General features: G+C 44.1%; 1 protein-coding gene across 3 annotated transcripts in view; it reads right to left on the bottom strand.

Moving 5' to 3' along the window:
* CREB3L2 (cAMP responsive element binding protein 3 like 2) overlaps window positions 1-15,267 on the bottom strand; it is a 120,560-nt gene extending 105,293 nt beyond the window's left edge. For 2 of the 3 annotated variants that reach the window (XR_009541906.1, XM_060156587.1), the window contains exon 1: window positions 14,804-15,267. Coding sequence is in view for 1 of the 3 variants with exons in the window: in XM_060156587.1 (XP_060012570.1) it covers window positions 14,804-14,905 (102 nt within the window). In the remaining 2 variants the exon portion in view is untranslated. The remainder of the gene's footprint in view (window positions 1-14,803) is intronic. The other variant, XM_060156589.1, reaches the window with a different exon arrangement.
* Between the last annotated feature and the right edge of the window lie 1,592 nt (window positions 15,268-16,859).

Below are 16,859 nucleotides of genomic sequence, written 5' to 3'. Positions count from 1 at the left end.
AACCCTCAGAATGGGAGAAAATATTTGCAAATGAAACAACTGACAAAGGATTAATCTCCAAAATTTACAAGCAGCTCATGCAGCTCAATAACAAAAAAACAAACAACCCAATCCAAAAAATGGGCAGAAGACCTAAATAGACATTTCTCCAAAGATATACAGATTGCCAACAAACATATGAAAGAATGCTCAACATCACTAATCATTAGAGAAATGCAAATCAAAACTACAACAAGGTATCACCTCACACCAGTCAGAATGGCCATCATCAAAAAATCTACAAACAATAAATGCTGGAGAGGGTGTGGAGAAAAGGGAACCCTCTTGGTGGGTTGGTGGGAATGTAAATTGATACAGCCACTATGGAGAACAGGATGGAGGTTCCTTAAAAAACTAAAAATAGGACTACCATATGACCCAGCAATCCCACTACTGGGCATGTACCCTGAGAAAACCATAATTCAAAAAGAGTCATGTACCAAAATGTTCATTGCAGCTCTATTTACAATAGCCCGGAGATGGAAACAACCTAAGTGTCCATCATAAGATGAATGGATAAAGAAGATGTGGCACATATACACAATGGAATATTACTGAGCCATAAAAAGAAACGAAATTGAGTTATTTGTAGTGAGGTGGATGGACTTAGAGTCTGTCATACTGAGTGAAGTAAGTCAGAAAGAGAAAAACAAATACTACATGCTAACACATATATATGGAATCTAAAAAAAATGGTTCTGAAGAACCTAGGGGCAGGACAGGAATAAAGACGCAGACGTAGAGAATGGACTTGAGGACACAGGGAGGGGGAAGGGTAAGCTGGGACGAAGTGAGAGAGTGGCATGGACATATATACACTACCAAATGTAAAACAGATAGCTAGTGGGAAGCAGCCGCATAGCACAGGGAGATCAACTCCGTGCTTTGTGACCACCTAGAGGGGTGAGGTAGGGAGGGTGGGAGGGAGACACAAGAGGGAGGACATATGGGGATCTATGTATATGTATAGCTGATTCACTTTGTTATAAAGCAGAAACTAATACACCATTGTAAAGCAACTATACTCCAATTAAGATGTTAAAAAAAACAAAATAAAATAAAATAAAACCACCTCATGTTCCTAATATGTAAACACAGCTGAAACACCAAATGGTTTTTTGGCTGCTACTTCTCTGCCTCCCTTTCTCATCAAACACAAAAATGTATGTGTATGTTAAGATTGCCAGGGTCACTGGGCACCTTCAGTTAGAGCACGATGCCCTGGAACACAAGGGGGTCAGGTTAGTCTCCATCTAGGTTTGGTCTTGACCTCCTCGGCCTCCCCAACCCACAGCCCCAAGCCTTCCAGCTGCTCCCAAATGTAGGTCATGGGCTGCAGGAGAGTCCTGGAAAGAAAACTTGCAAATCCAGAGCAGAACCAGAAAAACAACTCCTGGCAGTGCCTCAGAAACGAATACTATCTCAGGGTAGGAAGTTCAAAGTCATAGCTACAAAGATCGGCTTCAGGTTCTGTGATTACGAAACAATACAGTATGTCCCCCACTCAATCCCACCCTCCTTTCCAAAGGACAACGTCCAGTTCCTAAGCCATTTGTAAATGGAAGCAGGCAGAGGCTGGGGCAGGGGGCGCACGGAGGGACAGCCTATACACACACACATATGTCTGAGGCTCTTGTGGACCAACCTGGCTTCTTGTTGGATTACAAAAGGGAGCTTGGCTGTGACTAATTTCAAAACACAAAGTTAAAGTCAAAAGCTGCCACAGGTAACCCCAGCTTATGAATCCACGTTCCAAAAGTTTGCAACAGCAGGATGTTGATGCTGGGGTAGGCTGTGCGTGATGGGCGGACGGCAGGGAATGTATGGAGACTCCGTACATTCTGCTCAGTTTTGCCGGGAACCTAAAGCTGTTCTAAAAAATTAAGGCTAAAAGGTAAAAATAAAATAAAATAAATAAATAAAATAAAAAATTAAGGCTATTTTTAAAAAATTTGTAACACAAGTGCTTCAAACTCACAAGACATATAGTTATTGAAATAACATAATTGAAAGTAATCGGTTCCCCCTCCTACACTGTTGGTGGGAATATAAGTTGGTGCAGCCACTATGGAAAACAGTGTGGAGAATCCTCAGAAAACTAAACATAGAATTACCATATGATCCAGCAATCCTACTCCTGGGCATATACTCAGACAAAACTATAATTCAAAAAGATACATGCATCCCTGTATTCACAGCAGCACTATTCACTACTCACATTTAGGAAACAACCTAAATGTCCATCAACAGATGAATGGATAAAGAAGATGTAGTACATAGATACAATGGAATACTACTCTGCCATAAAAAAGAACAGGATAATGCCATTTGCAGCAACATGGATGCAACTAGAGATGATCATACTACGTGAAGTAAGTCAGAAAGAGAAAGACAAATACCAAATATGATATCACTTACATGTGGAATCTAAAATACGACACAAATGAACCTATCTATGAGACAGAAACAGACTCACAGAGGTAGAAAATAGACTTGCGGTGGCCAAGGGGGAGTGGGTGGAGGAGGGAAGGCCTGGGAGTTTGGGATTAGCAGATGTAGACTATTTTATATAGGATGGGTAAACAACAAGGTCCTACCTTTATAGCACAGGGAACTATATTCAATATCCTATGATAAACCATAAAGGAAAAGAATATATATATTAAAAAAAAGTAATCAGTTCCCAGTCAGCCAAGAGACCAACTTAACCCATACTGTAGCTGAACTGTGCTGGGTGAATTCTCAACTCGGTGTCACCTCACAGGAGTCTGTTCTGCTCTGGGCTGAGAAGGGCTGCCCGCTTCTCCCTGTGCAGTCAGTAGGAAAGCAGAGTTCTCCTTATTCTCCACCCCCTTGTTTCCTGGGCCCAACTTCAGTCCTGGGGTCAGAGTTCTCCTCCCATTCTTGTTCCTCATCTCCCCAGGAGGGTTGAGGGCCATGAAAGCCACATCCTGGATACAGGGAAACAGAGAGCAAAGGTAGAATTGAGCCCCATAATTCAGGGGGCATGGGGAGGACTGGAGGGTGCCCTCCAGAGTCCCCTCTCTAGGTCCTGAAACCCAGGCACTGCTTGGAGCTGCACATTTTCTTCGAAGAGGCATCATTTACTTTAGTGTTCCTTCCACTGGAAAGCCCTCAGGCTCATATTCTTATTACAAAACCATTTGTCCTCACCTGCCCCTATTATTATGTCATTAAAAATGGGGTCAATTTGGTTTTTTTCTATTTTCCTAACATGTGAATACCGTTGATGTCTCCGTGATCAAACTTATCTTTGGCAACCACTGGGTCCACTTGATACTTTCTCAGTGGGAAGTTAGCAGAAATATAGAAAGGAAAAGGCTCAAGACTTCTAGGCATTTGCTAAATCCCAACTGTCTTATACAGATTTAACGAATCCAGAGACCCTCCTTTTGCATGCCCCAAAGCCTGAGACTCCTAAATGACACATGCACAAAGGGACCCAGGCACAAACTACTCCTCGCTCACGAGAAGGACATCAGGAATAGGTGGATTCAGCGTGGAGAGAAGAATGAAGAAAGGACCTTCATAACACTGCACGGGCACGGGGACAGTCTCCAAGGCCAATTTTGAGGACTGATTTTACAAAAACAAAAGGAAAGAAAGAGGCACTATTGTACATATTATCTACCATGCATATTTACTCCCAGCACCTGCCCTTCTGCAGTTTCTGCTCTTGCCTGGAAACAAGGCCTGCACTCCCTGGGCACAAAGCCAGAGAGCATGCCCACAGGTCCAGACCCTCGGGGGACCTCTGCGGCTCCAGGACACGGTCCCGCCCTGAGCTAACACCACACAGTGCTTGGCAGGCAGCTGAAGAGCATACTCAGCCCTTCTTTATCTTGACCACTCCATAGCAACCCTCCCCTCTTTGGATCCTGGATTTTCCTGGATTTTCTCCACTTTCTCTGCTGATTCCTTCTGAGTTCCATCTGCAGATTTCTCTTCCCCTGCTAACACCTCAAGTGTCCCCAGGGCTTCATTCTCAGCTTTGCTCTCACACTCCTCACTCTCCCCCGGACCTCGCTGGACTATCTTATTAGGACTATTGGCTTCACTTCTCCCCCATGAGATTCATAACACCCAAATCTACATCTCCAGACCCTTCTCCAGAACTCCAGACCCATGTTTCCAAATGCCTTTCAGGTACCTCTCCTGAATGCGCCATGAACACATCAGAATCACCATGTCCCGAACTGAGCTCGTTATCTTCCCCAGCAAACTCATCTTCCTGCACGAAGGGCAGCACCGTCAGCTCAGTGTGCCGCATCAGAAACCATGACGCGTCCCATATCCCTCGCACGCCCCACTGCCACCAAGTCTTCACGCCCAGCCCCTAACCCCTTCTTGTATTCATGTTCTGCTCCCTGTCAGGTTCAAGGCCCTCATGGTGCCTTGTTCTACTTCATGGACGAAATAGCCAGCCAGCAGATCATCTTGCTGCCATTAATTCTCCCCTCCAATCCATACTTCATAAACACTAGGGTTTCCTTTCCAAAACACACTTCTCTCCCTGTCTCTTTTTTATTAAAAGTCTTAAAAGCTTCCCACACTACTGCCCACAAAAGAATATCCAAATGGTTAGCAAAGCATGCAAACCTTGTATGATCTTATCATATCTCCCAACACTCCCCACAGAGCATCCTACTTGAAACTACATAAAACCACTTGGGATTCCCAGAATCAACTATGACATGTTATACATTCCTACTCTGTATCTGCCGTTCCCACGGCCTGGAGAACTCCTATTTATACTTCAGGACCCAATGCAAATATCACCTCTTCAGTGAGAGGCTCTCCAGCTCTTCATCTCCTTCAGATCTCTTGTTCCACCCTCTGTGTGCCAGAAATACTTTGAACGCAGCTTTAAAGCAAAATGTACACCAGATATTTAATGACTTGTGATTTAATGACTTCTTTACATATCTCCCTTCCCACTCTGCTGGGAGAACCACAAGGTCAAGAATGTATATCCTCCTGCCTAGAACATGCACAGGTTTAGAAAAGCAGTTCATTAAGTTCCTCAAATTGGAGGAAGGACCAGTGATGAGAGATATTTCCCCAGGATGTACAGACAGGAAGCAAGGGGAAGGAAGGAGTTAATGGCTGAATCTTTCAAATGCTATGACTGGTAACCTTGGATTTAAATGTCTGTTTGACACAATTGGCTAGTGAGAAAGCATTTTCATCACAAATCCTTGTTTCCTCCAAGTTTCCTAAAAAAATCACCCTATCAGTTTGAATCCTGCAGGCTTTCTCAGCCAAAAGGAATTTCCCTTTAAACAAAAACTATTCAGACATTTCCAAGATATGAAATGTTAAAAAACCAAGATTTTCCACTCAGACGACTGAAAACTGTTTGTAGATTTTTTTTCCCCAGACTCCTCTAATTTGCCAAGAAGTCTGAAGAGGGGTGTGTGTGTGTGTGTGTGTGTGTGTGTGTGTGTGTGTGAGTGTGTGTGTGTGTGTGTGTGTGTGTGTGTGTGTGTGTGTGTGTGATGTTAAAAAAAAATGTCTCCTACCTCTGTGTCTCTCTGTTTTTCCATTCTTTATTTTGTCTGGGTTTTACTGAAGCAAGGTTTTTAAGTCAGAAAACAGAGGCTACAAAATGCAAAACTATACCCACCAACTGAGTGCCCAAAGGAAAGAGGTAATCAACTGACCTTTGTTGTTGTTGTTTTAAATCACCCATTTTTTAAAGATCAGAGACTTTCAAGGGTGACAGCATGATACTCAGCACAGAACTTTGGAGTTAAGAGGAACCTCTGGGACCATAATACAAATGCAGCATTTTACAGCAGGATAAACTGAGATGGAGGATGCGAAGTAACTTGTACTACGAGTTTTGCCAAAGAAAAACTCTCTTCCAAGATACTTCTAACAAGAAGCAGGCATACAACTTTGAGGGGCTCAGCGTCACCCGTCTCAATTCTTTAAAAGCTCTTCAGTAATGTCAATAAAGTTTAGATAAATAAATTATACCAGAATAGAGCAATTCAAGGGCAGGCAATTCAACATCAGGCAACTGTAACTGAGCTCGACAGCAGCTATACACACCAGAAAGATCAATGGTACAAGATCTAAGAACTTATATCTGACTTTTGCACTGACCTTCCACTCAGTCCTAGAAAAAAATTAGATACACCACCGCAGAGCACCAAAAAAGTGCTTCCCAAGCTGAAGAATAAGTATGAACCCAGTCAAAATACAGCCTGCATCTGATGAGTGACACTGACTCAAGAAACAGCTGTGTCCCAGCAATGACTCATGAGCCTCTCTTGGGTTTACACTGCAGGAGAGCTGAGTCACAAAACATCCCCTGAGATAACAGGGGTGCGGTGATAAGGGGGATCAAAATGTTCTCAGCTCTTCTCAAAGTAATGCATCAGGAAGATTCAAAGGTTACCCAGCCAGAGCCACTCTACAGCTCATGAGGGCCCAGAAGATCTTGGGTCATATTCCAAAGATCTCCCAGTTTCCATCCACAGACAACTAACAGATGTAAAGATCTGAGAACCAGCTGTATTGAAGTTGATGGAGGAGCCCAGGAGAGTGTACAGGGAGAACACAAGACCAAGTACCAAACGCTCCCGTTTAACAGGTGGTAATGCAGCCAGTAAAGGAGGAAAATCTAAGCCTCCCAGGGTATCATGGGAGCCAAAGCAAGAGCGAGTTATGAGATGAACGTGTGGTCGGTCAGTATTGCCAAATGTTCCCGTGAAGCCTTGCAAGCTAAGGATGGAGAGAAGACTAGTGGATGGGGCAGTTAGAGAGAAGCTGGAGAACCTTCAGGCAGCAGTAGGAACCAGAACATACAGGAGGCAGAAGTAAAAACTGAGGAAATGGGGGCTTCCCTGGTGGCGCAGTGGTTGAGAGTCCGCCTGCCGATGCAGGGGACACGGGTTCGTGCCCCGGTCCGGGAGGATCCCACATGCCACGGAGCGGCTGGGCCCGTGAGCCATGGCCGCTGAGCCTGCGCGTCCGGAGCCTGTGCTCCGCATCGGGAGAGGCCACAACAGTGAGAGGCCCGCGTACCGCAAAAAAAAAAAAGAAAGAAAAAAACTGAGGAAACGGAGGCCGTAGCTATTGACTACTTGCCTGAGAAAACCTGGCAGTAAACAAGAGAGAAAAAACAAGCGGAGCAAGGAGGGGCAACAGCATCTGGCAAACATGTGTTCAAGGCAGAGACCTGTGTTTACAGCACAAGGCAGAAGCTGCGGAGGAGAGGAAATGAAGATGCCCGAGAGAGAATAATTACAGGTCCCTTGTGCTTCCTGAATGATATCAGACTCCTGAGGTGGGGACCTCTTCCCCAGAAAGAAGACATTTGACTTAGGGGAGAGGGTGAAAAAGTGTGTACACTATGGGCTAGGCAGTGACATGTGAAGAAACTGAGACCCAAAGAGGAGAGGTTACTTGCCCAAGGTCACCAGAGAACCAGTGGCCCTGGATTCCAAATCTGCCTGGCTCGAAGGCACACCCTTTCCACAACGCTGCCTTCAACTCTACTCTAGCGGAAACTGGGACTATGATAGAATCATCCTCCCTCCCATGTGGGTCTCAAAACTAAACAAGAAAAGTTATTGACATCAAACTACCCAAGTCACTTTCATATTAAATTTTCAGACTTGCGGAGGCATTTACAAGCATCCAGAGTTTTAAAACAAATACATTAACAAAAGAGACCAAGGCCACTGAGCTTATTCATTCTCCAAGACTGCCTTACTCTACATAATTGTGCATCGAGCAAGTATTACGTATCTCTGAGCATCCTGTGCTCGGGAGTGTAGAAAAGACAGTCATGTCCCCCGCCTTCAAGAAGCTTGTGTTCCAGCTGAGGTCTCTTTTTTGCTCGAGGTCTCAGAGTCTCCATAGATAAAAGGGGCCATCACCTCCTATGTGCCTTGTGGGTAACCTAGACAATTCCATTCAGGGAAAAAATGAGGTCACTTGGAAGAGCCGGAGAGCATGTGGTGAGCAGGGAGAAGGGGGAATAGACTCAAGGTTGACACCAATGGTGAATCTCACCATTTCATTTCAGCCTTGACTCTACTGAGGTAGGGAATGTAAACACTACGCCCTCATTCATAAAATCACTGACAAGCAATTCAGACACTCTGCAGCCCTAGACCCTCAGTCCTACCAATCTCCCAGCCAAAGCCTAAGGCCGTTTGCCCCAAGACAGTCCACAGACAGGTCAGAGCCCCGCTGGGCTGAGGCCGGCAGTTCAAACCAAACCGCAAACAGGCACACTCTGACCTTATCAGTGTTTGAACAGCCATATGCAACTAGAAAAACAGCTTCTTTGAAAAATGGCATTCAGCTCTCTGCCTGCGGAGATGAGGCTGTGTGGACCTCGAACAGAAAAAGTCATTCTCGTCTTGCACCGTGATCATGATTACAGGCTCAGCTAGTTACCTCCAGCCCTGATATTTGACCCTGACGCAGAGACTTCAGATAATATAGTTAATTCTACATTTCCTCATTCATGAGTTGGGACACAGCAGTGCCCCCTCCATGATAGCCTTTGCATGCATTGCAGAGATATTCCATGCTTAAATGTTTTAAAACATTTTCCATTTGCTAGCCCACCTTTGTGAGAAAAACAGCCATTAGCTAAATGAACACAACTTTTAGTGAAGGAAAGGTCTGCCAACTCAGACTATTTGACTAATGATCATTACACATGGTCATGCTGGTTGAGGCTCCAAGAGCCCCTCCATTCCCACGTGACTAATCTAAGCCAATCAGGTAAATCCCTTTCCAGCCATTGGTTCAGAAACGATGATGTGATCCCATCCTTGACAATAAAGCTCGAAGAGAAATCAGCTGGTAGGCATCTAAAAAAAGTTTCTTCCATCTTAAAAAAGGACACAGGGAAGACACAACCTCTCTTCTCCCTTTGGATATTGTCATTTTTATTTGAACACCTGAAACTCATATGGATATGAGCTGCCTTCTGGTTGCCTCCAACTTGAAGATGAATCCTGCCTATGGATGGATGGAATCTAGGTCCATGATGAACTGAGCAGCTGCTGAATCAGCCAAACATGTAGCTATACTTTTAGGCATCTTGCAACGTGACAGAATAATTCACTTATTGTTAAGCAATGTGAATCGGTTTTCAGTTACTCGCAGCGGCAAGCATTGTCATTTAATTCAATTATTAATCTAGATGCAGTGCCTCATTTCTCCTGCCAGAGCGACTTCACATCAGAGCTCAATAGGATATTATCACTCAGGGATCATTCAAGAAAGAGGGCAAGTACAAAACTCAGTACTGCCCTCTCATCTTTCAGAACTGTGCCCAAGCCCACCTTCCCCCAACCCGTGTTAACACAATGAGAACAATTTCAGAGACAATAATCTAATTGAATCAAAGATTTTTCACCAAAACAATGAAAATTCTTTAGATCATAAGCTAAATCAGCAACATATATGCAAGGCCGCCTTATGAATAGGGGCCACATGCAGAGGGGTAGTGAGAGCTCCCCCCAGCTCCCCAAATACTCCTCCCCTACTACCTGGCTATTGCCTACAGTTCTCCATTTAGAGATTCAAGAAATTATTGTTAAATATAAATGCCCATTTAGGGGTCATATGTTTAGCTTTACTAATATTGAAATTTTTAGTGTAAGCTTAAAAATCTTTCCTGAGAACAAAATTAAAGAGGAGGAGTTGGAAAGAGAACACCATTACAGTGAGCAACTTGGGGTCCAAGAAGCGAGGGGAACATGAAAGGAGTGAAGGTGAAGAAAGGTGAAGTAGGGCCTTGAAGACAAATTATACTGACTTCACAATTCTGTCTCCTACTGGGACTCATTACCTTTATTCAATTGGTGGAGGTCAGGTGATCAGAAGTAATGATTTCTCAAGCCACAAGGACCCAGGGTCCCACTCAGAATCTGGCCAGAGGCCAACAATAGGAGGCGAACATCAAACCAAAAGCTCCCATATCCCAAGGGGGCCCTATCAAGTCTCTGGGCCGCCGAGAGGAAGGGGAAACCAGCAGCCTCTCAGACCAGCCATCCACCTTCCGGCAATCACGATGGATGTGGAAGCCAGATGGCCTTCACATCCGCTCACCAGGCAGGTGGAACCGACCCTTAACACCCCACCCTCTGGGCTCAGTCATTTCATTTTAAGAACCAACTGGATATAAAATTTAAGCGCATAACCACTAATAATTCTACAAAGAACTGGATTTACATGAGTTTAGTATTTAAAAGAAGCAGAACTAAATTAGGAGGTTGGAATTAACTGATACACACTACTATATATAAAATAGATAACCAACAAGGACCTTCTTATAGCACAGGAAGCTATACTTAACATTTTGCAATAACCTATAAGGGAAAAGAATCGGAAAAAGAAAAAAAATATATATATATATATATAAATGAATCACTGTGCTGTACATCTGAAACTAACATAATATTGTAAATCAACTATACCTCAATAAAATAAAATGAAATACCAAGCAGAAGCTCTGTCATTATCTTTGCAAAGAAAAGGTATCCTATTGTATACCTTAAAAAAAATAATCATTGCAAAAATTGATAAAATCCCTTTTCCAGATTGCTAAACTGAGCTATAAGAAAATTACCAAGAGCACGAAGTTTATCATACACAAACCCACTGTTAATCCTCCATCCTCAAAGCCCTTTTCCAGCAAGCACTCCTGCTTCCTCTATTCATTACCCAAGGCCTCCACCAACGCTGGTGGTATTGAATGAGCACCAGAAACCCCTCTCTCCCCGAGGAAATGCAGGCTAAAATTACCTCTAGTCCAGTTTTATGTGGTGCCTTTAAGTTGTCATTTTTCATTTCCTAAATACTTTCAGGAGGCAAAAGTTTGAACAGTACGAAAGGGATAGTGTGTAAGTAACTCCCTCTCCCTCCTTCCCTCTCTTGACCTCTAGTCCCTCAAGTCCCCTTACCAGAAAAACATCAGCCATCTGTTTCTTGAGCATCCGCCCAGATATAGTCAGTGCATGTAATAATATACATAGATAAGATTTATAGACTGTTTTGCTCCTTAAATTGCAAAATCCCACAGTAAATTCCCAGAAATGTAATTTGCACAGAATCTTACAGGAAACACAACATGAATGTTAGAAACATCCAGCATCCTGGAAGGTTTAGGGGAAGGGACAAGGCTTCTTGCAATGATCTGAAACCATAATATATACACTCCTCATTTTTATATCTGCCATCTTTTCTGAAACCAGTTTTAGCTTGTATCCACTCTAGAAGCAATAGCTTTCCTAAATGTACTACTCACTGATTTAAAATTATATCTTATCATCTGTATGGGAACTATTTTTTCAGCTTCAAGAGGAAGCCCAAAGCTCTAATAATTCAGGATCTAATGAGCAAGTCCAGATTCGCTCTGTGTGGTTCATTATTTTATAGACTTTGAAACGGTCTCCTCTAAGCCTCTGTCCTTGTGGACCCAGAAGTTTTCTTCAGAACTAACCAAATGAGAAAAACACTGCTCCTGATGGCTCACAGAAGGCGCCTCGGAGACGTGACAATCCCAGCCTCGGGCAACTTCTATATTTTTAAAATCAGGTAGGTGACGGTTTTGCTAAAACAGGGCATTAGCAATCAGGCGTGTGGTAGCTAAATCCCTATTTAGAGCAAAGAGAGTGATCATGCTAGGAAGGGTTGGTGGCCCCACTGCCACCTCAGTTAAATATTAGCTACCCTCAGACTCAGCAATTTCTGGCTCCCCATCCTCTGACTCAGTTCCTTTTAAGTCTGGTTCCTCCATTCATACAGCATAGTGGGCAAGAGCTTGGGCTTTGGAGGCAGGTAGACTTGAGTTTAAATGACCTTTTACCAAGTCACTTAAACTCATTAAGGCTCAGTTTTCTTATCTGTAAAATGACTCCTTCACTGGGTCATTGAGATATCCTCTTTTTTTTTTTTTTGGCTGTGCCCTGCAGCATGAGGGATCTTAGTTCCCTGACCAGGGATTGAACCTGTGCCCCCTGCAGTGGAAGCTCGGAGTCTTAACCACTGAACCGCCAGGGAAGTCCCACTGATACATCATTTTTGTAGAGCACTAAGTACAATGCCTTTCATGAGGACCAGCTACATAATCTATGGGACCTGCTACAAAATGCAAACGTGTGGGCCCTTGTTCAAAAATTATTGAGGATCTCAAGATGGTGACAGCAGAGCATCAAAGTATGGGGCCCTGTGGGACTGCACAGGTGACAGGCCCATGAAGCCAGCCCTCCCTTTCAGATAATAAATATACAATAGATGGTAGCTATACTATCTTACCAATTTCCCAGCTTACACTGGTACCTTACCCTCCCTGCAGGCTCTCCACTCCCTATGTGATTCCTAATCCACTCAACTTGGAAAGTTTCACTGGGCCATTACAAAAACAGGCACTCTGCCTCAGAAGTAACCTGCATTTTTACAAGAAAAAAACTGACAAAAATGGAGGGATCTAAAACAGAAGGTGATGTTACCATAAGCTCATGCCAGACACACTCCCACCTTAGAGCCTTTGCTGTGGCTTTTCATCCTGCTGAGGTAACATTCTCCCCTACTTCAGGCCTAGAGTGTAAGCTTCTCAAGGTCAAGAATTTTGAGGTTTTTTTCGTTCACTGATGTATCCCAACTGCTTAGAACAGTGTTTCGCACATAGAAGCTCTTCAATAACCATTCATTGAAAGAACAAATAAATCGTGAGTGAATGCATCATCAGGCCATCCTTCTTCCACTTGGAGGTCAGGCCATTTCTCATTATGGACAAATGGCAATAATAACCAGCTCTGCAACTGGATACCCAAGAGAGTTCAAGAAACAGATGGGAAAGTTATCTATTTTCAAATCTCTGCCAAACTCCCCTTAGTTTAGAAGGAATATAACCCAGTTGTCTGTGCTACCAAATCCAATACGTCTTTCAACACTAATTCATATACTCAGTTTGTGGGCCACGGCTTGCAGCAATGACGAGTGGCATTTTATATGAGTGAGCTGCCCAGAAGAGAAACACGTCCCTAAGTGGCCTACATAAAAGTAATTAAAAAAAAAATCAAATTAGAAGAAAAATAATCACCCATCACTGCTTCACTACAATGACATAGAAAAATTAAGCCCTTGCTACCAAAAGGAAGGTAAGGTCTCTACCCCTGCAACTGTGCATAAAGATGTCAGTTAGAGCCAGTCCAAGCTGTCCTGCCTGAAGTTAATGTCACAGTCACGGGTAGCATCTCAAACCCTGGCATAAGATCTCAGAAATGCAAGTCATGAGGCCTGAGAAAGGGAATGTGGATGCTGTGCATAATTCATCCCACCAGCTGAAAGACAACCCAAAGCATTACAGCTGCGGGATGAGCCATTTTCACAGCACTCGTGAGAACAAAAGAGAAGAGCTGCCCCTCACAAATGGTTAAAATGTGGCCTATGTCAGGAGAAACATCTGGAGATACTATGAGAAGATATTTGACGGCCGGCGTTCTCTGAGCTCTGTCCTGGCGACGGGAAGCACATCTGGGCCCCCAATCCAAAGGCAGCCCACGTAGTGTCCTCGGGACAGACTCAGTGAGCAAAGCCCAGAAGATCACACCACACATCTGGCTTTTGACCCGGCATGAACTTCCACTACCTCTCTGCCCTGCACTCGGAATGTTTTCAACAAGCCATTCTCAGCCACCACAAATGCCTTGGTGGGAATCACAGGGAGGCCCTCATCCCTTTTCCCAAAATAACGTCAGCCAGAGGCAAAGGCCAAAGGGGTGGAGCCTGCAGGCCATTTTGCAAAAGTTTCAAATATCCTGGCACTGACTCCATTAAAAGAATCATGAAGGGGAAATAGCCAAGCCTCTCATTTTCTCATTAGTGTCTCTCTCTATACAAACTCTGCATTTGTAAAAAAGAAACAAAGAGATCTCACAATAAAGTCATATTATCAGTGCTGGCTGTTGGAAACAAAATTTCATTTTGCAAATTTAATACCAAAAACTTGAAATTGAAAACTTTATAAGAAATGTGTGTGCTCTGTGACACTTTAATGCCCAAAGGGATCTCTGAGGCATAAGACTGAGCAAGGAACTGGTGAGCTGTCCCACCTTCTCCAAAGCCTTTCTGAAATATGCATTGCCTCAGATTTTCCATTCTCCTTTGCTGATCTTTCCTCTGAAGAAGGAGGAAGCAGATTTCTTGGCTGGACAGTTAAAGGAGCCAAATAAAGTAGTCTTCCTCCTAATATGAAGGGGCTTTTTTTCAAAACACACACACACACACACACACACACACACACACACACACGTATACTTCCTAAAATTCAAATAAGATAGTAAAGGAAGAGAAAGAATATGACAGCGAAGGAAAGAAAATGCTACTTTATTTTGCCCAGTTTTTAAAAAATCTTCCCACAAAAATTAGTAGCAAACTAAACAGAGGCAGATTATCAAAACATCTACGCCTTCTCCTGCTTTACAGCGCAATAGGAAATGATATAGCATATGTGAAAAGCCCTCGGGGAAAAGAGTATAAGTTGCTGAAGGAATACAAAGCGTCGTTACTATTATCAAAAGTTTAAAAGAGACAGCGGCCCACCTTCACTGTTCAGCTAGAAAAACCACACCTCTCCCCAGATCTCTCCATTCTGGGCATGCTCTTCCCAAATGCTTCCTTCCCAGTTCCCTGTCCCAAGCTGTTCCTTTCATGACACTTCCCCCTCTCAAGCCGCCCCTCCGCCGCCCCGCCAAGTCCTCACCGTGTGATACATGAGAGCCTCGGTTTCTCCGGGCTCTGACAGCTCGCTCAGCTTGCGGTCCCACTGCAGGACGCTCTGCTCCCCGCTCTCCAGCACCTCCATGGTGGTCCGAGGCGCGCTGGGCCGAGGATGCTGAGGGCAGGAGGGGAGCGGGTAGGGCGGCCTCGGAGGGCGAGATCCGCCTCTGCGTGAGTGTGTGTGCGTGTGTGTGCGTATGCGTGTAGCTTATGCACTTAGAAAGGAAAACGTTCGCTCCTCTGCCTGAGAGAGAATTGCCAAGGGCTCCGGTTCAGCGTCCTCGGAGACCTGAGAATCCCCAGAGGAGACAGACTGTCTAGAGATCAGACCGAAGGCTGAGGAGAATAGAGCAGGGTGTGTATCCAAAATAAAGGCAGTAGATCAGTACTCATCCCAAGAAAAGCCCTTCTCAATAAGCTCACTTTCCACTACTGCTCCAGACACAAACTTTGAGATTCCCCAGGGCTCCACAGCTCTGCTCCAGGACACAGCTATGTCTCCTCCTCCCTCCAGGGCGGGGACCAATCGGATGCTCACTTCTCCCGCCCTACCCAATCAGAAGTCTTTCTCTCCGTCCAGAGGCAGGGGCAGCGAGAAGTCTCCGCCCAAGCTTTGGAATGTGGGCGGGCAGCGCCTTTGACGTCATCGGGGAGCTACTCCGGTTTTACTACCGCCGGCAGCCGAGGTCTGCGGCAGCAGACAAATGGAGTGCTTGAGCCCAGGAGTGATGGACTGGGGGTGCAACCAATGAGAAAGGAGCGCCTGGGAGGGACAGCCAATCAAATAGCGACAAGAATACATTTTATAAGAGGGAGGGTGCGCTCAGTCGCCTGAGAATCCAGAGAAATTAGCGCGCGCGTCTAGAGGAAGAGAGTGCTGCTGGGAGCGCCGATTTACGTACTGTCCTAAATATTTTCAAGTATTTAGCTCATTTGAGTCTTTCAGGATTTTTAAAAAATAAGTCACATATTACACACAAATATATTTATATTAGCACATATCTGGCAAACTGTAATTGCTTGTGCTTCAGGGTTTTCTCCTGCTTTCTGTTAGACTCTTCTCCTGACGTGTTTTTTATGGCCTCTCCTTATTCTATTTTTTTCTTTTATTTACCGAACAGACATTGTCGAAAAGAGCCAACGGCTTCCTTTTCCAGGTCATAGAGATTTTACCTCAGTGGAAGAGTCAGACAATAAACAGGTAAAGAAAGAAACGTATAATGTCAGAAACTGGTAACTGCTGTAAAGAAAAATCAGAGAAAGGTAAGAGGATGGGGCAGATAGATGCTATTTTAGGTAGCAATCAGGGTAGGTGACGTTTGGGAACAGACCTGAATGAAATGAGGTTTGGGGAGAAGCTGGTGTTTTACAGACAGCCAAGGAGACAGGTGTGGCTGCGGATTGAGGTGCCAGGGAGTGAGTGAGGGGAGAGGTGGCCTGAGAGATGGGCAGGGGACAGACCGCCAGGCCTGCCTATGTTGGGAAAGAGATAGCCTCTTCTAAATTATTTTTCCTCAACTTGTGATTTTTTTCCTCCTTTCAGACTCCTTTTTTTTTCCTTTTTTTAATTAATTTTTATTGGAGTATAGTTGCTTTACAATATTGCGTCAGACTCCTTTTAAGGAAACAAAGTGCTTGCATATATAGTTTGCTCATTTTAAATGTAAGGGAGTCTTTGCCAGTTGTCTCTAGAAGTTTCTTACAGTGGCACATTCCGGTATGGAAGTGTTACTTTGTTCCCTTCGCAAGTATTTTTTGGTGGATAGGGTCAGTCCAATTTTGTCTTAGAACTCTATGGTGTCTTTAAGTGGTAGTTTATTGTAGAAACTGTTCCATTTGTCTGGTCCTATCTCCTGGGTCGTTGGAGAATATTTTAATGCGTAAGTAGAAATTCTAGTTTATGGGCCCCGTACCTTCCTTGTAGAATAGTTTTCTCATTTTTCTCTTAGTCCTTGGTTTTTATTTTCCAGTCTGCTACCTCCTTCACCACATCCTTTTCATAGATCACCTTTTCAATTTTTAGCAACTTTTTCCATTTT

Source organism: Lagenorhynchus albirostris, chromosome 8 (assembly GCF_949774975.1).
Source record: "Lagenorhynchus albirostris chromosome 8, mLagAlb1.1, whole genome shotgun sequence".
Classification (NCBI taxonomy): Eukaryota; Metazoa; Chordata; class Mammalia; order Artiodactyla; family Delphinidae; genus Lagenorhynchus; species Lagenorhynchus albirostris.
This window is presented reverse-complemented; position numbering and strand designations above follow the sequence as displayed.